Consider the following 23,094-nt stretch of genomic DNA (forward strand, 5'->3'; position numbering starts at 1 on the left):
CCGCGTATTCAATGCAAAAGAAAAAGTGCTCAAGATCACGAGGTGAGCGTGACGTTTTTTGTTTGCCCCTCCCATTCCTCCCTGCTTAGCTTCCAGCGCTTTCGTCTGGACGACAGAAAAAAATGCGATTGCAGCGTATGACAAATCTTTGTACCTCTACTTGTACAGGACGGATTCTTAAAATTTTTGCAGCATTGCATTTATGAGGCAATACGCTTTTCCAGTAAGTTATATCCAGGGTTACTCAAAAAAGTGTTTCAAGGCCCCTTTAAAGTTCAAACGCAATTTAAACGATTTCGTTTGAGTAAAACAGCAGCAGTATACCTTATGGTCGAATCGGTACACGTACACGCGGTTCCCCCTGGCGCTGAGGTGGTTTGCGAAACTCAGCACAGGGCACTCAAAGAAGACATCACCCAGAAGCCGGTGAGTCCAGGAAAGGTTGACACCACGCTGACCTGGCCATGCTTCAGATGAGTAGTAATCTACGAGCTTGCTTGAATCGTTTACGCCGCATGAGGTGAGTAGTTCTTGTATAGCCGCACGCATGGAAGCGTCAGAGCCGTCGCCATCACGAGCAAGAATTTCAGCCAGTGGAGAACCCTCGTTGAGCACGGTTCCCAGTACCACCTGAAGGTTCGGACGAGTATGTACAACCCTCTTGAAGTTTTGAAAGAGTATTTCGAACGCTTCGTTCACATTCAGGCATGAATGTTTAGCGAAAGAATAATTTACTCTGCAAAATACGATGCCTAAATGCCCTTCATTCGTCGTGAAAGCTTTTAAGGCCAAAGAGGAGGGCTCAGTTTGTCGCTGAATCAGCAGCGTGAGAACAAAAAAGTGCGTAGATATACATGCACATTGATAAGCACGAGGTAATCACAATGTGTTTTCACACTACAGCGCTCCTTATAATCAAAACAAAGTTGTTGTGTTGAACTCTATGAAATATTTTACTAAGCTTCACCTAATTTATTACAGTAATGCACCTTTCTTTTTTTCATTTACTTCTCTACAAGTCATGACACCAGTAGGGTGACGCACGTCACATCAGCAATCAACTTTATCACTATCAGCTTCCTGGGTTCTATGGAGCCTTAAGAGAGCCATGCACAGCCCCGCCGCAGTGGTCTAGTGGCTAAGGTACTCGGCTGCTGACCCGCAGGTCGCGGATTCGAATCTCGGCTGCGGTGGCTGCATTTCCAATGGAGGCGGAAATGTTGTAGGCCCACGGGCTCAGATTTGCGTGCACGCTAAAGAACCTTAGGTGGCTAAAATTTCCGGAGCCCTCCACTACGCCGTCTCTCATAATCATATAGTGGTTTTGGGACGATAAACCGCACTCATTCAGTCAGAGCCATGTACAAATGAAAAACGTGAAAAGAGTGGTTGTGAAGTAAAACTTCTTTTGGGCCTAGTTGGTTCATAGCCATAGAATATACTTTTACAGCGCAAACATAAAACGATCCACAAAGAAAGCGACGACACACACCAGCGCTGTTAACAACTGACTTTATTTCGGGATATGTCAATGCATAAATACCTCCTGGGCAACCTCACCGCACATGCGCCACACATCTCGACAGATAACAGACACTCAGAGGAACAATCAGAGTTGACAAAAGAAATGAAACCGTGTATTACATACGTGATGAAATGAACTGAAACTCAGATGGGAGCAGCGTCAGAGACGTGTCGCTTATACAAAGCTGAGCCCTTTTTCTGATATGATAGGCTTCCAAAGCCAGCAACGCATGTTCATTGTTACTCCTGCCAAGGATCGACGTCCCTTCAAAACGTGGCTCACAATTGCAGCAAGAATTAATATGAGCCACAAGATGGGCTCCTTTATCTTCGTTCTTGTTAACTTTTTGAGCGTGTTCCCTGAGCCGCTCGTTGATACATCTTCCAGTTTTTCCGACGTAGAACTTGCCACACGAGAGCGGGATGGCATAAACCACGCCGACGGCACACGGGACATAAGTCACACCGTGTCGGATTTTGCAACCTCCTCTGTTCATACCGCAAGTGCGGGAGCACAGCTTGGAAAGCTTGTTCGGGGCAGACAGCGCCATAGCGACCCCATGTCTGCCTGCCACTTTCTTGAGCTGATGGGATATCCCATGCATGTACGGGACCACCACAGGCCTCGCTTTGTCCTGTACGGCGTCCGCCCGCTTGGCAGTTTTCTTTTTCTGGAAGAGCGTTTCCGCCACTGCAATCAAAAGCGACCTTGGGAACCCCGCAGCCAAAAGTCGGCTGATCTGATTTGCGAAACTATCGTGCATCTTGTGAGTGCATGATTTTCTAAGCGCCGCTTCCATGGCCCCCATCGCAATACCTCTTTTCACAATTTTCGAATGCGCCGACTTAAAAGGTAACAAGTCCTTAGTTGCGCGTGGATGATAGGACCAACACACATGACGTTCACAAAACTCGAGCCTTAATTCTAAAAACTGTAAAACACCATTCTGTGGGAGCTCAAAAGTAAACACCAGACCTCGTCCTTCTCTGCTAAAATCACCTAAAATCTTAGTCACCGAGTCCTGGTAGGAGGAGTCTATAGATAATAAAACCAAAAAATCATCGACGTACCTAAAAACCTTTACAATCTTTCTCGCGCTAAAACCTATGCTTAAAGAGCAATCCACATTTGCTAAAAAAATATCTACAAGCAGAGGCGCCAGACAGGAACCAATACATATGCCATTACGCTGCAAATATGGCTGGTCATTAAAAACGATAAAAGTGACCTTAAGGTAAAACTCTAAAAGGCTCAAGAAATTGCTCAAAGAAACACCGGCAAAATTCTGAAAAGGCACAGCCCCATAGGCCTCAATGCACGCTTGCACAGAAGACATAAGCTCATGCTGGGGTACAGAATAAAACAAATCTTCTATGTCAATCTTCTATGGTGTGTGTCGTCGCTTTCTTTGTGGATCGTTTTATGTTTGCGCTGTAAAAGTATATTCTATGAGTGGTTGTGAGCAAGCGCACAATATTTATCGGTCAGTGTACGTGTGCTCCTGTGGAAACTACCGAGGCCGACTTAAATAATATAGCATGAGTAGAAAGGCGTATCTGAATCGCTTGCTGTAAAGAAAGATGTCGAAGTGGGGCTTTACAAAAGCAGTGATTACGCTCCTGGGCCTCATGTGCCAAAGTTCGCCCAATTGAATTTATTTTGCGATTGTAATAAAATTGATGCAAATTGCGCCAAACTGCGCCGGAGTATTGGTTTTGGCGGTGCCTCTCACCTGAGAAGAGATCATTGGCGGTATCGACTCTACAAATAAACAAAGCGAGTCAGAAAAGAGTGCCGTTCAGAAGGACGTCAGTGGCCAGCAGCGCCAGACAAGCGAGCCGAGTGAGTGTTGGCATTGCCGCTTACCAGAGACTCGTGTTCCTCACAATTCATTTAATGCGCGATTTATGTAACCGATGACCACAGGATTGTATTTAGAATGAGGCCCTTACTTTTGAATGGCTGAGGCAAATGATGAGTACCCTGGAGAGAATATACTCAGAGAGCTTTATAACAAATTTAGATATTTATGTAGCTAATCCCGTGCAAATATAATGGTTCTTTCGACGCCTGACTGCAAGTTCAGCCCGCCTGTCGAATGTACATTGAGAATGACAAGTACTTGAAAAAGAGAATGGACTTGATAGTGAGAACTATCCGTATGCAAAGTTACTTGCTCTATCCTCTAAAATCACATTTTCGCTCGACTAAAGGGCTCCGAAAACAAAATATTCCTACTTCAGAATTACAACTTAGCAGGCACACATAGCATCCCTTTAATATTTTTTTTATAGAACGGCAGCTGCTAGCTCGGAAGCCTTGCCTGTCACACGTCACCATGAAATAGCAGGCGGAATTCCGCAATTAGAAGGCATGTGACCCCCACTGCTTTTCAAAGGTTGTACAAGTTACTCTGAAATCCACTGTCTTAAGTAGTTTGCTCCGGAGGACCCTCTTTAATGTCAGCGTAATCCACTTAGCAGACAGTAGTTTGCTAAGTGGATTTAATCTTTCAGACCTCAAAAGTCTGAAAGGTGAAAAAATTAGTAATACTATCTTGGTTTTTTGTCGCATAACATGGGTATGAATATGAGAAACGGCGTAGCGGAGGGCTCCGCAAATATTGAACACTCGGTATTCTTTACCGTGAACTCACATCGCACAGTACACGCGTTCTACCGTTTCCCCTCCATCAAAATGCGAGCGCTGTGGCCGGGATCAAATCCGTGACCTTGGGATCAGCAGCCGAGCAGCCTAGACAATGTTTCAACCAGCCGGACGTAGAAAAAATGTTCGCAATGCGTTTGCACAGCGAGGAGGCGTGGAGATTAGTGAAAATTTGTTATATGCTTTTAGTGATCAGTCCCGTAATGCAGAATCAGCCAAGATCGAAGCCAATTGCATTTTCTCTGTGTCATCATTACTACGTTCCAATATGACCATTCAGTTTTGTTATTTTGTTGCGATACTAAATATATGTCCACTCTCGGCTGTATGTTGCCACTGTTGTCAACGTCGGCATCGGTTTTGCCGTCACTCACCGTGTATATATACGTATTTTAATACATATTAAAACGCTAAAAACAAAATTATTCAGAATGCTCCGACACGCGGCTTTGAACGTGGGGCCTCTTAATTATTGGTGCGAGTTTTTAACCACAGAGCCACGAAGGAGCACCTCCTTCAGCGTTCAAACGGCAAGCTATTTATATCTACCACTTACTGTTGTTGACGGGCATCTCGGGGGGAAGGACTATCGTGTTTTCAGCTTTACCGGCAAGGTGGTGGATAGAGTGCGTCGCCACATCGTCACGACATGCCGGCGCATGCTCTCATTCTCACGGCAAGATGAGTAAGTGGCGCCGAGGAGCATGAACGTGAGAACGTCGGCTCCCGCTTTACTAAATGTTTTCGGTCGTTTTTTTTTTTGCTCCAAAATCACTTGGCTTTGTGCTTATTCGAACAAGCAAGCTCTGCGGTTTCAGTGGAGACGTCGTTTTTGGCGGTGAGTGAACTCTTAGGCAACTTTTTGGACTTTAATGTTGCGACGCGGCGAGGGTCCCCACTGATCCTAACCACACCTCGGGTTGGCGAGGAGTACGGCCGTTAGACGAAGCCAAGGGCTCGTCCAGAAGCCGCAGCTACTGCATCATCCCCCGTACGTCCCAGCCGACACCCAGGCACTGGAAATGCCTTCCACCATAACCATGGAGGGAATGGAAGTGAGCGCGGAAGTCTTCGACGGACCAGGATAGGCCACCGCCATGGGACGCCTAGGACAGACGACTCCACCGAACGAGGAGCTGGCCGCTGGGACGGTCGAGCACCACAACCATCTGAAGCACCGCAGAAGCGTCAAAAAGAGTCAATCGGCGCTACATCGTGTGGTATCCGCTACCAGGCTACCCCGTCTACCCAAGGACCAGATCAGGGTAGCCATGCAAAGCCCCGCCGCAGTGGTCTAGTGGCTAAGGTACTCGGCTGCTGACCCGCAGGTCGCGGATTCGAATGTCGGCTGCGGTGGCTGCATTTCCAATGGAGGCGGAAATGTTGTAGGCCCACGGGCTCAGATTTGCGTGCACGCTAAAGAACCTTAGGTGGCTAAAATTTCCGGAGCCCTCCACTACGCCGTCTCTCATAATCATATAGTGGTTTTGGGACGATAAACCGCACTCATTCAGTCAGAGCCATGTACAAATGAAAAACGTGAAAAGAGTGGTTGTGAGCAAGCGCACAATATTTATCGGTCAGTGTACGTGTGCTCCTGTGGAAACTACCGAGGCCGACTTAAATAATATAGCATGAGTAGAAAGGCGTATCTGAATCGCTTGCTGTAAAGAAAGATGTCGAAGTGGGGCTTTACAAAAGCAGTGATTACGCTCCTGGGCCTCATGTGCCAAAGTTCGCCCAATTGAATTTATTTTGCGATTGTAATAAAATTGATGCAATTTGCGCCAAACTGCGCCGGAGTATTGGTTTTGGCGGTGCCTCTCACCTGAGAAGAGATCATTGGCGGTATCGACTCTACAAATAAACAAAGCGAGTCAGAAAAGAGTGCTGTTCAGAAGGACGTCAGTGACCAGCTGCGCCAGACAAGCGAGCCGAGTGAGTGTTGGCATTGCCGCTTACCAGAGACTCGTGTTCCTCACAATTCATTTAATGCGCGATTTATGTAACCGATGACCACAGGATTGTATTTAGAATGAGGCCCTTACTTTTGAATGGCTGAGGCAAATGATGAGTACCCTGGAGAGAATATACTCAGAGAGCTTTATAACAAATTTAGATATTTATGTAGCTAATCCCGTGCAAATATATTGGTTCTTTCGACGCCTGACTGCAAGTTCAGCCCACCTGTCGAATGTACATTGAGAATGACAAGTACTTGAAAAAGAGAATGGACTTGATAGTGAGAACTATCCGTATGCAAAGTTACTTGCTCTATCCTCTAAAATGACATTTTCGCTCGACTAAAGGGCTCCGAAAACAAAATATTCCTACTTCAGAATTACAACTTAGCAGGCACACATAGCATCCCTTTAATATTTTTTTATAGAACGGCAGCTGCTAGCTCGGAAGCCTTGCCTGTCCCACGCCGCCATGAAATAGCAGGCGGAATTCCGCAATTAGAAGGCATGTGACCCCCACTGCTTTTCAAAGGTTGTACAAGTTACTCTGAAATCCACTGTCTTAAGTAGTTTGCTCCGGAGGACCCTCTTTAATGTCAGCGTAATCCACTTAGCAGACAGTAGTTTGCTAAGTGGATTTCATCTTTCAGACCTCAAAAGTCTGAAAGGTGAAAAAATTAGTAATACTATCTTGGTTTTTTGTCGCATAACGTGGGTATGAATATGAGAAACGGCGTAGCGGAGGGCTCCGCAAATATTGAACACTCGGTATTCTTTACCGTGAACTCACATCGCACAGTACACGCGCTCTACCGTTTCCCCTCCATCAAAATGCGAGCGCCGCGGCCGGGATCAAATCCGTGACCTTGGGATCAGCAGCCGAGCAGCCTAGACAATGTTTCAACCAGCCGGACGTAGAAAAAATGTTCGCAATGCGTTTGCACAGCGAGGAGGTGTGGAGATTAGTGAAAATTTGTTATATGCTTTTAGTGATCAGTCCCGTAATGCAGAATCAGCCAAGATCAAACCCAATTGCATTTTCTCTGTGTCATCATTACTACGTTCCAATATGACCATTCAGTTTTGTTATTTTGTTGCGATACTAAATATATGTCCACTCTCGGCTGTATGTTGCCACTGTTGTCAACGTCGGCATCGGTTTTGCCGTCACTCACCGTGTATATATACGTATTTTAATACATATTAAAACGCTAAAAACAAAATTATTCAGAATGCTCCGACACGCGGCTTTGAACGTGGGGCCTCTTAATTATTGGTGCGAGTTGTTAACCACATAGCCACGAAGGAGCACCTCCTCCAACGTTCAAACGGCAAGCTATTGATATCTACCACTTACTGTTGTTGACGGGCATCTCGGGGGGGGGGGGGGACTATCGTGTTTTCAGCTTTACCGGCAAGGTGGTGGATAGAGTGCGTCGCCACATCGTCACGACATGCCGGCGCATGCTCTCATTCTCACGGCAAGATGAGTAAGTGGCGCCGAGGAGCATGAACGTGAGAACGTCGGCTCCCGCTTTACTAAATGTTTTCGGTCGTTTTTTTTTTGCTCCAAAATCACTTGGCTTTGTGCTTATTCGAACAAGCAAGCTCTGCGGTTTCAGTGGAGACGTCGTTTTTGGCGGTGAGTGAACTCTTAGGCAACTTTTTGGACTTTAATGTTGCGACGCGGCGAGGGTCCCCACTGATCCTAACCACACCTCGGGTTGGCGAGGAGTACGGCCGTTAGACGAAGCCAAGGGCTCGTCCAGAAGCCGCAGCTACTGCATCATCCCCCGTACGTCCCAGCCGACACCCAGGCACTGGAAATGCCTTCCACCATAACCATGGAGGGAATGGAAGTGAGCGCGGAAGTCTTCGACGGACCAGGATAGGCCACCGCCATGGGACGCCTAGGACAGACGACTCCACCGAACGAGGAGCTGGCCGCTGGGACGGTCGAGCACCACAACCATCTGAAGCACCGCAGAAGCGTCAAAAAGAGTCAATCGGCGCTACATCGTGTGGTATCCGCTACCAGGCTACCCCGTCTACCCAAGGACCAGATCAGGGTAATCATGAGACCAAGAGGAGGATTGGAAGTAGCCGAAGTCGACCTCATTCTGCTGGCGAGAGCCTTCATCATGGCTGCCCAGATCACCGACGAACAAGCACGGGAGGACACGATCTGCCCCAACAATATGCAAAACATCATTTTTATTTCTACGCCGCACCAAAATAATGCTACATCATACGTGAACGTGCAGAAACTATACACACAAATCAAGGCTCGTTCGAAGTTGACGCATACGAGGCCGCACCCGATAATACATGCAAGGGCGCGATCAAGAACGTTGACCTTTCCCTTGACGACACAACGCTCAAACGCCTGATTGTGCACGACTGAAATCCCACAGCCATAGAGGCAAGACGCATTAAAAAACTCCCAAACATTCCCCCGAGGGTGAACATGGTTAAGTGCGAATATACGGGGTGATGCTATGAGGGGTATTTATTAATTCGCACTATTATATTTATTATTCACACTATGGTGCTTTTATGGTGTAATGGTTCCTGGGAATCGCAATTTGATCACACGGGGGAGTTTACGTTAACTCACTGGCGAATGCCAACAGATTTTAACTTTACTCCCCCTCACGACCCGCTCTCGACGGGAGACTGAGAAAGAAGGCGGGCACGCGAGAGAGAGGGGTGCGCGCGCAGCTGCAGCGAGCGAGGAGAGCGGAGGAGCGAGCGAACGGGGAGGGGGTATAAGGCGCGTTACTGACACAGATATCAGCGTCGCGTCCGTGGCTTATTCGGTAGAGCGTCGCGCTGCGGCCCGCCAAGTCCTCTTTCTTTTAAAGATAGAGAGAAGACTGCGGACGCCGCCGACGGCGGTGGATGGTTTGGGGTCGCTTATAATGTGTATTCACGCCTAAAAGACCAAAGTGGTCGCAATCCTCTTTGACGGGTTGCGCGTTCCGAGCACAGTGATGTGCGGAACTGCCATGGTTCTCTGCTCGCTCTACAAGTGACAAGTCAATGTTTGCAGGATGTGCGGAGGGGTCGGCCATCGTGCCGATGTTTGCCGGCACACAAACTCAACGAGCAATAAATGTCACAACTGTGGTGAAACGCTACAAGAAGACGGTGTGCATCACTGCGAGCCGAAATGTAAGCTTTGCGATGGCAATCACACCACCACAGATCGCGAATGCAAAAGACGCTTCCACATCCCTTACATATTGAGAAGAAGAAGAAGACGCAGAAAGCAAGAGTGGCAAGCACAACAACGTCAAGACGCACCAACATCTGTCATGTTCAAGGAACGTTGCCACAACCAGGTACCGGGACGGGAGAACGCCTCGAGCGTCCATCACTGTTCTTCTTCAAGGGGTAGATCCCAATCCAGAGGGCATTCCCGATCCAGAAGGCGTTTTCGATTCAGATGACGTTCTCATTCCGGGGGGCACCCTTTACCCTGTCGGGATCCAAAAACCACCTGTCATCTCGGGAGTGCTCCAGATCCCAATTGATAACGAGACCCGGAGCCACGCAGCAGCAGCAGCCGAACAATGGCTGCTGGATCAGCAGGGTTAAAGGTGCATCACGAAGCACAAGTAGCCAGACCAAAGGTAAGGCACAGCCAGAGTATGCTCCCGATTCTCGTATTCTAGCGCTTGAACAAGAAAACAGGGCCATCAAGAAGGAGCTTCAAGAGTTCCGGGCCTCTATAGCTAGATTACAGAGTGGCCACAAAATTAACCTGTCGAGCTCACCGGCACCACCGACAACACGCTTACAACAAACAATCCACAACACACACAAACGCAAAGCCGTAGACAACGACAGCGACACGACGGAGGAGATAGAGATGGTCTCGAGCGATAAAGAAGCCCCACTGACAAATCCCGAGTCCGCGATAACTAAACTCAACGACAAAATTGATATGTTGGCGAACACGCTTGCCAAGTTTATGGAAACCTTTTAGGCTTACACTGACAAAGTTGACCAGAGGTTCGTGAGCTTAGAGAAGATGCTAGCCAACCCACCCATGACTGCTGCTCCTCAGAACCTAAGAGCGGACAAACCAGTGGTTACGGCAAGCGTGCCGAGCATAGCTTCTCGAGCTAAAGACCGACCAGTCAAAGCACGCAATCTCGCGGAGGTAATAGCTTCTCGAGCTAAAGACTAACCAGTCAAAGCACGCAATCTCGCGGAGGTAACGAGCCGCGACGCACACAAGCTACCAAGCCAAAATAGCTGCTGACCATAACGAGATTAACATCTGGCAGTGGAACTGTAACCAGCTTCAGAAACGCAAAGCACCACAAACACAACTATTGCTAGCCTGTAAAAGAAGCCGCATATAATATTGCTACAGGAATGCGGAGGAAGCAAAACTGCTAAAAGCATTGGCATACAGGGGTACAGGGTAGCCAGGCCGACACTGCACCCCGAGCAGAAAAAGACGCGATGAGTGGCTACCTTCATCCTGAAGGACATAATGTTCGTCGAAAGGGACGCCCTGTATACAAAAAAAGGCCTCGAAACGGTCCTGGTGAAAATCTTATCACAAAGGGTTGTTAAAAGAAGCATCTTTGTGCTCAATGTTTACAATCCTCCATCAGATAAGAAAAGAGATTTCGACAGACTGCTTATCTCAGCGGTGAAAATGGTGGGTGACAGTCCACTCATAGTAGCGGGTCATTTTAACGCCAGAAGCACCGAGTGAGTATAATTAAAAGCGAAGGCAAAGGCACCACCAAGTTAGCAAAAAGTTCGAATGCGCTGGACCTGCAGCTTATAAACAGTTTTGTCCTCCCTTCAAGAAGAGGTCATTCGGCACAGTGGGACACAGTGCCTGACTTAACCTTCGCCAAGAACGTCAGAGCTACCTGGGATAACCTCGCCGACGACGTTGGTAGCGACCACTGCATCCTAGAAATTACCGCTGAGAACGAGGCGAAAGCGCCAAGAAAATTCAAAATCAAAGACTTATACCAGTTCTGTAGAATAAGAAAGCAGAAGGGCAGTACAGAACTATCATATGAAGTCCTCTTAAATAAATTAAAAATGGCAACAAATGAGGTCACCAAAGAAGTTGACACTGATGAATTTATTCAGTCCATGGACTCTCACCTGGCCAGTTTGCTGCAGAAAAAGCGTGACTAGAACGAAGCCTGGCGTAAAAAAAAGCTCAACAGACACGCATAAAAATCGTGGACTTTTGCAGCGAAATCTATTCTCACGCCAAAACGCTCTGCGCCCAGCAGTGGAACAACACATGTAACGAAGCAGATGGCGAAATGCGGAGGGGAAGCAAAGGGGGGCAGCTCAAACACCCTATGGCGGAAAGCGACAAGCCCACCAAAGGCGGCACCCAGCTGCAAATTAAACGATTGGTGCACAAGCATGTCCAGGATTGTGGTGAATCCCAGCTCTCCTCAAAACGTTATGCCAAAAATATCTCCCACTGGAAAGCAAAGCACTAGCCTAAGAAAACAAAAATCCTTCATATCGAGGTCGACCGCAAGAAAAGCTAGACGAACCATTCAGCGAAGCTGAAATACCGTACGCTCCACAGCAACTCAATGGCAGATCGGCGCCAGGGCGAGATGGCATCGACAATAAACTGTTATGGAATTTAGACGATAAAGCAAATATAATTGTTATAAAAAGATAAATGAGGCATGGGAAACGAGTACCGTGCCAAAAGAATGTCGTAGTGCCAAGGTTTCGCTCATCCCGAAACCAGGAAACCGCTGAGCATCGAAAGCTTAAGGCCTACATCACTCACATCTTGCGTTGAAAAAGTAGTTGAGCATGCAATACTCAAAGGTATCATGGACCACATTGAGAGCAATGGGCTATTTCGGCACATTATTGGCTTCCGCAGGGCACTGTCCACAGAGGACGCCATGTTGATGTTAAGAAAATACATATGTTACGGGCTCCTCCACACGCCCAAAGCCATATGACCCCTGGACCTCGCCAAGGCCTTTTACGCCATAAAACATGAACACATACTGGGTAAAATATCACACATGAACTTAGGCGAGAAATTATACAACTACATTAAAGCCTTTCTGGCGAACCAAACCGCCACCATACGCATACGAGAACAATGTGGCGAACCCGAACGACTTGGAAATATCGGCACTCCACAAGAGTCACTGCTCTCGCCATTGATCTTTAATGTGGTGATACACAGGTTGTCGGAGAAGCTTGCTCAAATCCCATCCGTGCACCATGCCATATACACGGATGATGTTACCATATGGGTCCCATGGGGCCACTCATATGGTGCCTTGAAAGGAATCCTTCAACAAGCACTGACTACAACCCAAGAATTTCTCAAGCCAACTGGACTCGCACTCTCCCCACTAAATATACTCTAACGCCCTTTCACCCTCAACGAAATTCGGACGAAGATGAGCATCAAGTATTGCTCAAAGCTGAGAACAACCAAACGATACCGCAAGTATATACGGGTAATGTACTAGGGCTAACGTTAAGTGCCAAGTAGGGCCACAAAAAGGAAGCACTTAAGCGCCTTAAAAAAAGCACGAACAATTTTGCAAGAGGCATTGCCAGATTCGGCAACAAGAGAGCAGGCCTCCTAGGAGACAACATCGTGAATGCGTATCACGCCTTTCTCGCAAGTCACGTAGCATACGCGTTCCCGTTTCTGAAACTTACAAAGGCTGAAATCTGAAAGGTCGACTCCATGCTCCGCAAGGGACTGAAAACGGCACTCGGCTTGCCCAATAGCACGAGCAACGAGAAACTCGAGCAGCTCGGTCTGCATAACACAGCCGAAGAAATTTTTGAGGCTCAGAGAGTGGCACAGATCACACGCCCGTCGTTGACGCAGGCAGGCCATGTCACCCTAAGAGACGCAGGCATTTGCCCCATTTCTCAACCAGAGAAAAGAACCCAACTCGGTAATGACGTGAGGAAACACATTACAGTTGAGCCAATCCCCCGCAACGTTCACCCAACGTCCAAAAAAAGGCGAAGGAAGGACAGAGCGAGGGCGCTCATAAACAAGGCAAAAAAAAACACAGCTGCACGCGCTATTCGTAGATGCCGCCCGCTACTACGGCAGAGAGGCATTTGCCATAGCGTTCGTTTATATAGACGGAAAACTCATAAACACGGCAACCGTCCAAATAAGCCATGTCCACGAAGCAGAGGAAATGGCGATCGCGCTAGCCTTGCAGAGCTGCCAAGCGTACTCCACAATATACACTGACTCTAAGACGGCGGCACGAACGTTCGCGGCTGGGCTAGTAGCTAGCAGCACTGGAAATTTCACCGTCAACGCATTAAGTAAGTACGAGAGCAAAGAAACCCTTATTAAAGAAGAGAAAGCTCAAATCTACGTCTCCTAGTTTCCAGCCCACATGGAACAGTCACCGGGACTCGACCACTGCAATCCGAACCAAGAGGTCAACCGCCTGGCGCGTGAGCTCACACGCCGCGCCGCGGATAGCAACCCTTCGACGAGTGAGCAGTACGAGAATCTCTGCAGCCAGGACAAAGCACTCACATACAAAAGGATCACTTCACATTACCGGGGACAAAGACGTGCCTTTCCAGCACCGCACCCAAAACTTAACAAAGCACAAGCTCTAACTCTAAGAAGATTGCAAAAACGTTCGTACATAAGAACGTCCACCTTACAAAGAGTCGACCCCGACCCACCACCCACATGCTCCTTTTGCCACCATGCCTGTTGCAATTGCGAACACATTCTTTGGCTGTGCCCTACCCACAGCGCAGCACAACTGAATACCCAACAGGCTTGGCAGGAAGTCCTCAAGAGCAACGAATACAAGCAGCAACTACAGGCGCTCCAGAGGGCCCGGGCTGCCAGCGCCATCCCGGGCGGAGCCTCCAGGTTGAATTAAGGGTTGGAGTGGCCCTTTCTCAGCCTCCTCAGGATATGTTTAAATAAAGTCAATCTCTCTCTCTCTCTTTCTCTCTCTCTCTGTCATTCCCACGTGTACTTAGCCCCACGGAGAGGGGGTAGGGTGGACAATCACACCTGCGCTTGTCTTGCGGTAGGGACAATCGTATATCTTGTCTAGCCTTGGGCTTTCACCGGAACAATTCTGTTGTAGTTACTGGGCACACAAATATCCCTGCATCGTTGCACTGGCTCCGTGAGTAACAAGGGCACGCTTTTCACACTCATCGAAGCAACAACTCAGACGCCTATTCAAGTTCATCTGTACCTATGAGTACATTTCGTGCGTCATTTGTGCGTGCGAAACGTGGAGCACGTATTAATCTTCTTGGCATTCTGCGCATGCCTTTCCGATGTGTTGCTCTCGCGTTCGCCTTAGCGGTAGAGCTGTGACTTTTTTGCCACCACGTGATCTGTCTGTTTCAATCCAATTTGGTTGGTACCTGTAACTGCTACCACATTTTATCAGTTTGAAAGCCTGCGTCGGTTTTACTACAGTAAGTATAGGTATAAAATACACCCACCTGCTTCTCGATGATGTTGAAACGGCGGGCCATATGCCATGGAGCCTGCGGCAAGAATCGGGATTCGTAGTAGGGCCCCAAAGGAAAGAGTCGTCCGGCTTCCATCACGATTTCCAGCGGCATATTGGTGAAGCATTTGGAAGAGCTCTGGTTTTGTCCGCAGCCAATGGCATCGGCGAAGGCGGACGGGCTGGCAGAGTGGATTCTGCGTATTTTCATTATTAGTAGATTCCGAGCAATTGCGCACCTAAAGCGAAAGATTCCCAATACATAGCTCACTGTCGACATAAAAGCACAAAGCCCACAATGCAGAAGACAGGCCCACCGAGAAAGGTAGCGTCTGAGGCCGGCGTGTTCTTTTCAGGAATTTTTGTAGGAGTTTACGCGTGTTTGCTACTTTCTTTTGATGTGATCGGGCTGATGCTCGGTGCAAAATTCACCACATTGTTCAAAAACTTAGTGATTGCTTCCACTCATTCAGTTACTGTTGGAATGACGGCGCGAATAGTCATGTTTATTCGAGAGATCACGGGTGCGCCTTCGATAAGGCTCGAGTGTTCGAAGACACGTGTATAAATGCCGGCACACTTCCCCGCATATCACATTTTTGACGACCGATGCTCTGTTTTCTGCCATCCGTGTACAGCATGTATGGCTTGTTCGATGTTTCCTTTCTCGGGCTCATTTTCACCCACCGAGAAAACGTTTTTTGAATACACCAATTGCTGCCTTCGCCAGCTTTACAAACACGTTGCAATACAAGCCTTTTAAATGTTACTTATTCGCTTGTTCTCAAACGATGTGACAGAAGTAAGGCAAAAGCTTTGGGTAGGAGGCGCTGTGGCAGTTCGATTGTGTTGCTTTACAGTTTAAACATCTGCCCATTATAAATTACAACTGGTTATAATTGCAACCGTCCGTTATGAATTACAGTCGAAGGACATAACACTACAATTGAAAAATGTTGCTAGCCGACACCAAACTTCTCAGACAAAGATTCCATGTGCACCAGCAATGTTTGTTCGTTTACATGTGGCTTTTGTAAAACGCAAGTGCAAATGTATTCTTTTATGCCATTGTCCGATAAGCCCAGAAACAGAGCACCCTATCAAAAAATTGGCTGAGGCTTACCTCGGCCAGGCCCGGTTATGCCAGCAAAAGCGTCTTTAATTGGTTCTGCTCACTTACCCACCTAGCCGAATTACTGCTCGCCAGCCGAGCCATATGCCCCTCGAACGTTCCGTATACTGCTAACACTCAGTACAGTCATTTCGTCAGTTTCTGAGGCTGTCATCTCTGTCGACCTGAGGGGCGCCAGACCCCTAATGCACCAAAAGACTATCTTGCTTATGTGTTTCTCTCTTAACACATGCTTCTTTCATGAAAAATCTCATACTCGCTTAAAAACTTTCTTTATTACATTTGTTGAGTTCTCAGTGGTGTTGTGGATACAACCCGTAAACAGAAGAGAGAGCCCCATCGAGGGAGCCGCCAGCAAGAAGCGTAAGTGTGATGGACAAGAAGGTAGCACATCAGTATTTTCTACAGCTCATGTAGACGTCTGACTACGGAATGTTTTCGATTAACATTAAAGCCAATCATTTACAAAACCCTAATCTATGACACCAGGATACCATAAAAGTTGGTTCAGAAGTAGTGGTCTCACCTTTCTAGCCCGATATACCATTGCATAGGTCATTCTAGTGAATGTTAAATATTTCACATATTATGGTGACTTTTTTTTCTAGTTTTTTTGTGTGTATTGTTATAATGCACCTGTAGTCAAAGCGAATTTCATCCCTTTTTGGCAACCATCCGATACAGCCGTGGTACGTTAGCATATGTTAAAGCGTTTTTTTTATTCTCTTATATTTCTCTCTACCTTGCATGGACGTAATCTTTAGTGTAGTTAATGAAACAACATTAAATGGGCATAATTAATTCATTTTAGTAAACTTCCGTAAGCCCGTGTACCCTTGTACCAATGTAAAACAGAAATGGCGGTGTGCTAGCTATAAGCTGCATACAAAAAAGCTATAAGCTGCATACAAAAAAACTAGATACCTTGATCTCATTGAGGCAGTACAACACCTATTCTTTGACAGCGCGAACTTGACCTTGTTGATGAGTCCTCAGAAAAACACAAAAGAAGTAACGATGGAAGACCCAGGAAGAGAAGCATTGTGTGTGACCTCTTCCTGTGTACCCGTCCTTACTTGTGTTGTGTATTTCACGATATATCTTTCGTACGTCGTAATGGTGTAGCGTTTACGTTGTTCGGCTGCTGACCCGAAGGTCAGCGGTCAGATTCCGGTAGTGGCGGTCTCGCTTCGATGGAGGCGAAATGTTGAAGTCTCATGTACTGTGTGATGCCAGCTCACGCTAAGCAACCCCCAATTATCAAATTTTCCTGAGTTCTCGACTACGGCTCCCTTCAAAATAAGAGAATGCTTTTGGCATACAATACCCGATATATTTTTAAACATATATCATTTGGAAATGGGCAACTCATGAACACTACCATCATTTCAAAAAACGTTTTACCGGGCGCTGGTGCTTTAGTTTCCTTTAAACTAGTGTGCAGCGATAAGCTTTTTTTTTCTTCAAGAACATACCGTTCCTTGTACTATTGATTTCATGTTGAATCTTTCAACAGAGAGCAAACGCACGGCCTTTCGAACGCAAATAATAAAATTGCTGTTTTCAGGCGAACTTTCCTCCAACCTCTTTGCCGTAGGTATTGAAGCGTCGTCGGACTTATTTACAGACGTTATGTGTAGCAGCTTTGCAAATATTACCCATTGATGGCTTTGTACCAATCGATCATTTTTCATCTGATGTACTGAGGATGCACTTGAGGCTGACTCCCATGTTATAACTTCTTCAGCAGAAATGCGCGTCTTTTTCAAAACGAGTACTATCTCAGTGTCCAGTATTTCTTAAAAAGCAATTTTATATGTTTAGGATGGAGGCGTTTCAAATATTTATATTAAGCATATTGTCGTGATGTTTACAAATGCAGCCATCAGCGTGTTAAAGGCGAAACTCCTTTACTTGGGTGAACTTGTGTCGTGCAAAAGAAAACTCAAATTACAGTAATACGCACTGTAGACTAATAGCGGTAAACAGAGAGTCAACTGTCGATGAACTGACAAGCAGTGCGGTACGACGCAACGGTTGTTATTCGCGTGCTGTCGAAGATTCCAGTGTGATCACTGGTGGTCTCGTACGTTCTAGGCTATCCACGTGCCACGTGTGGTCTTCCCGGAATGATATTAGATAATCCAGAAGCTTCTGAAGCATTGCGAAGCCGTATTCGCTGAGGGTTGTAACCAGTCTTTGCGGTTGCGATTGAACACATCTAAATAACACGCATGGCAATGTTGACCCGGTGTCCTAGAACCGCTGAATCAATTGGCTTCGGCTACAATAGAAGAAGAGGAGTGTTGGTGGTGACATTTATGCAGAGCTCTTTATGTGTGTTCTTTATGCACAGTCGTAGCATACAGAGTCAGGTGTTGAACTGCTCAGCCCAAGCACGCAGATACGATATTGTTTTAAAAATAATTTAAAAAATGCTGCTAATTTCTCATTTTGCCGCAACCTACGGGACCTGCGGGGGAAAACGAGACGTGAAAACAAATACATTCATTCAGTTTTCGCTTTAAAAAAAAGAACTTGAAATTGACTTTGTGAGCCTTCACACAGGATTATGGAGGCTGTCTTTAAACTCCACGCAATGAAATCTATAGATATAACGCGGTGTTATGTTCCCTCAAAAATACTTGCATATCAAGCACTACCACTCTTTCTTTCTGCTAATGTTGTCTTTTGTTGAACGTTTGCACCTCGTTTAACCACTATTGAATTATTCGTGAATAATTCAACAATTAGACACTATAGGTATGTTTTGACGTATCTTCTTCACCTCTGTTTTTACCGTTTTCATGCGGTACTACTCTGGCGTTTCGTGGCTTTTAACTTCATACGCTCGGATTGGCGAGGCAATCAATATAAAACTGTGCTATATTCATATTTTATTACGCTTGTCTTTTCTTAATTACGAATTTGGAAAAAAGTTGTTTAAACTTCATTCCGAGACGTATTCCTAAACGGCTTGGCTTAGAGATTTCACCATTCTTTGTGCACCTTTTAAGAGCATCCTCAGGTACAAGAAGAAACCTTGATGCGGCGCAAATGAAGAGAGTGATGTTCTGAACGTCAATCAGTGCTTTTCATGTCCTTTGCCCATAAGAAAACTCTATATAATATACTTAGTATATTCTAACCCTCCTAATCAAGAAAGTATAATATTATAAAAATTAATGGTGCAATAATAAGACTCTTTCTAAGGCAACTGGATGCATTTTTGTAGCGTTGTAAACCTCTCACATGCCAGAAATACAAAATGTTCTGCTTTGTCTCCGTGCACCGACAAACTAACGTTTTGCTGCTATGTAGCTCGTAGTGTAAAGTAATAAAATAAATATTTGCGTTCCTTTACTGACGCAAAAGTAGCTTAACGCGCAGATCCGGAAATTTGGCCGAGCACCGCTTCAACCCTTTTAGACGTGTCATTAACATATACTGACACCAGCCGCCTAATTTTTCCCTCGTGAACGCCGTGAGTGGTCGTAAACTTTTACACATGAAAAGGTCGACAAGGACCAGCACCTGTCGCAGGAAAATAGAAATGAAAAAAAAACGAAGAAAAATATTTTTGTATTAGGTGCTGAGACTGGCAAAGTCCAAATGCCGCGTTTTGCACAGTACTTCATGTTACCCCACCCTACCCTACACATAATAATCCCTAGTAATACTTGACTGGACTGCCATAGTATCTGTCTATGCATCTCAGTCACGTTCATCGAACGTTTTAGCTATACTAATTAGTGTTCATACACTATCCAAAGGCTGGTTTGTACTTTTCTATCAGGTATAAGTAAATAATCTCGTCCAATTGTGTCCAACACTACTTGTCTATTACTTCACGTACTTGTGCTAGGTTAGTCTATGCGTATACGCTGCACATTTACCAAAAAGCCCTAAAACCTATCCAGCCCAGTTTACTTTACAAAAAGGTGTAGTTGAAAAGTGGCAATTGATTCGTCATTGTACGGCCATGCTTGCCTCCGAAAAGGGGACTCGCTGTGAAAGAGCAACCTCTGCATCCGCCAGCGCCAGAATGGGTTCATGCTGACAAGGTGTGCGCCAATGGACCACGCACCCGTAGCGGCACCCATCAGTACTGTGTTGTTCCAGTTTCCGCCAAATAGGTCTGCATGGTCCTCTACCCACTTTATCACCAGCTCCTGGTCATGCAACGCAAGGTTGCCAGGCATCTCATACCCGTCTGGAAAAACCAATGAAATATCACGTTGCAAAATTATTCAACTTAGGGATATATTGCATAACAACACCATTAATATAAAACTTTTACGCTCAGAAAAAAAGAAGCATCAAAAATAGGTATGGAGGAGCAGGAAGCGACTGAACGAGCATTTTTATCTCTCACATTAAGGAGCCGCAAGACGGCGAATATGATGACAGAAGGCTTATATGTAGAAGGTAGCAATTCATTATTAAAGCTCAGCAGGCATGCACGTACCAAACAGGCAAATTAGGGCCACGCGAAGGTCATTTTTGGGACCTTGACTAATTTTTGGTGTCTACTAGTACACGTTGCATATAACACGCTAGTTCATCTTGAGAAAAGCAATTAAAGGTAATGACGCTGCTGTAGAATTGACATAGGATCGTCATCTGAAATTACAGACTGAGTGTCATCAGCAGAAAGGCATGGCTACGGCCAAGCCCAAATCAGGTGTTCGAACAAAAATGAAGTGCAAGCAACATAAATACTGGTATTTGAACAGAAGGGAAGTTGTAGGATACAAATCTATCTAGAATCAACTTTCCCGCTATGGTACTTTCTTCAGCAATAAAAGATACTTGTTGCTACCCTCAAGTAATATATCATCTTTGTTACAATAGAACGAAGCTTCCATAAAGGGGCACTGAAGTCAAACAACAATTTATTGATCGATATGTGGGATATAACGTCCAAAACCACCATATGATTATGAGAGACGCCGTAGTGGAGGGCTCCGGAAATTTCGACAACCTGGGGTTCTTTTACGTGCACCCAAATCTGAGTACACGGGCCTACAACATTTCCGCCTCCGTCGTCAATGCAGCCGTCGCAGCCGGAATTCGATCCCGCGACCTGCGGGTCATTACCTTAGCCACTAGACCACCGCGGTGGGGCAAAACAACAATTTACGTTAATGTGAAAGCGAAATGTATGTCAACATCTAAAACAACAATAGTATCAACATCAGTGCCCTACTTATTGAAATATTAAAGTAAATGCACAAGAACACAAGCGCCGCAGTAGGACATTTCTAAAATGATCCCGATGACATCAGATGAACCACCTGCAATAACCACTAGTAATAGATCCAAGTGTACTCAATAAAGAACGTTCCGTGCATTAATAGATGCAATAAAATATTGCTTGTTTATTTCTGCTTGATTCATGAAAAAAAGAATCACCGGAGGTTACTATGAGTAATTACGCGAGTGGTTGGAATAGAATAAAAAAACTTTATTTCAATCCTGCAGGACGCGCTTAAAGTAATTTTCACGGGGCTGGATGGATGGATGCTATGAGCGTCCCCTTTATAACGGGGTGGTGACAAGTATGCCACCAGGCTCGACAAAAAAAAAAAAACTTTTTTTCCTTTTTTTATGTTGGCCTAATGCCTCTACTTCGATAAATTCTATCTTAATGGAAAAAAGGTAAATTTTCAGCTTAAGTTCTCTGCCATTTACGGCACACTGTCCATATTTTATTTTTCCAATATTTATTTTTGTCCCCTCTCTCTAATTTTCTGCCACCAATACTCTAATCGTCTCTTACTTATTTCAATCGCGGGTGTGTTCAGCTTTCCATTGTTGTCCCTAAAGCCCAAGGCTTCCTCTAGGCTCGTGCCCAAACGTACACCTGGGTGGATATCTCCACATTCAATCAGAACATGCTCCGCCGTTTCCTTATCTTTCCCGCAGCATGTGCATTGTTCTTCTTCTTTACTGAATCTTGCTTTATAACTACGCGTTCTAAGGCAACCCGATCTCGCTTCAAACAGTAAAGCGCTTCCCCTTGAATTATCGTAAAATGCCTCCCTCCTTATTTCATTTTTGCCCTTTCGGTAGTTACTCAAAGCCGGTTTTTTCTCCATAGCTGCCGTCCAGTAAATCCTCTCCGCCTCCCTGACTTTTCCCTTAACGCTCTTTGTTGACATATGGCTCACAATACCAGCCGTATATTTACTAGTGAGTCTTCTAGTTCTTTTTCTCCACTGTGTGTCCACGCTCTTCCTATACAAATAACGGAACACCTTCTCTGCCCATCTACTCTCCTTCATATTTCTTAGCCTTTCTTCGAACCTTATTTCGCTCTGCGCTTCCCTCGCCTCAAAACCTGCCCACCCCATATCGCCCTTTACAGCCTCGTTTGTCGTCTTCCCGTGAGCACCCAACGCGAGGCGTCCCACAGTCCTTTGATTTACATCCATTCCCGATTGCACCTCTGCCCTCATGCACACCACTGAGTTCCCAAAAGTAAGCCCTGGAACCATTACACCCTTCCACAGACCTCGAAGCACCTCATACCTATTGTATCCCCACAACGCTCTGTGCTTCATTATTGCCGCATTCCTCTTTCCTTTTGCTGCCGAGGCTTTTTCCTGTACCTCCATGTATCTATCACTCTCATTTACCCATACTCCAAGGTACTTGTATTCACTTACCCTCGGTATTTCTTGGCCTTGTATGGACACCGTCTGATCACAGGGATCATTGAATACCATCAAACCACACTTCGTTACACTGAATCCTAGTCCAAGAGCTTCACCTTCCCTTCCGCATATATTCGCCAGCTGCTGTATATCATCTCGACTGTCCGCAAATAAGACGATATCGTCCGCATAAAATAAACCTGGAAGCTTCTGCTCAATCATCATGCCGCCCTGTTTGTGTGACAGATTAAAACCAATGTTGCTACCTTCTAGCGCTTTTTCCATACTCACCATGTACAGCATGAATAACAGTGGGGACAAAGGACATCCCTGTCTCAGACCCCTGCTAACCTCAACGTTCTCTTTGCTGCGCATTCCTTCCCACTCTATGCAAACTGTATTTTCTCGGTATATCTCCCTCAAAAGCTGTATACAGTCGTCGCCCATGCCCATTCCTTTCAATATATCCCACAAAATTTCCTGATTAACGTTGTCGTATGCCCCAGTGATGTCTAGAAAAGCCACGTACAAGGGCCTATTCTCTATTTTAGATATTTCTATACACTGAGTGAGAACAAACAGGTTATCGTCTAACCGCCTGTCGACTCGAAATCCGTTCTGAAGTTCTCCCAAAATATCGTTA

At 45.9% G+C, this 23,094-nt stretch overlaps 1 protein-coding gene across 3 annotated transcripts in view; it reads right to left on the bottom strand.

Annotated features, from left to right (window-relative positions):
* LOC119186352 (acetylcholinesterase) overlaps positions 1-23,094 on the bottom strand; it is a 94,701-nt gene that overhangs the window by 10,097 nt on the left and 61,510 nt on the right. For 2 of the 3 annotated variants that reach the window (XM_075890341.1, XM_075890342.1), the window contains exons 8-9: positions 19,783-20,005; positions 14,653-14,857 (exon numbers count right to left, since the gene is read on the bottom strand). In XM_075890341.1, coding sequence (XP_075746456.1) covers positions 14,653-14,857; positions 19,783-20,005 — 428 coding nt within the window. Of the gene's footprint in view, positions 1-324; positions 631-14,652; positions 14,858-19,782; positions 20,006-23,094 lie in introns of all 3 variants that reach the window. The other variant, XM_075890340.1, reaches the window with a different exon arrangement.

Source organism: Rhipicephalus microplus, chromosome 3, assembly GCF_043290135.1.
Source record: "Rhipicephalus microplus isolate Deutch F79 chromosome 3, USDA_Rmic, whole genome shotgun sequence".
In the NCBI taxonomy this organism is placed as follows: domain Eukaryota; kingdom Metazoa; phylum Arthropoda; class Arachnida; order Ixodida; family Ixodidae; genus Rhipicephalus; species Rhipicephalus microplus.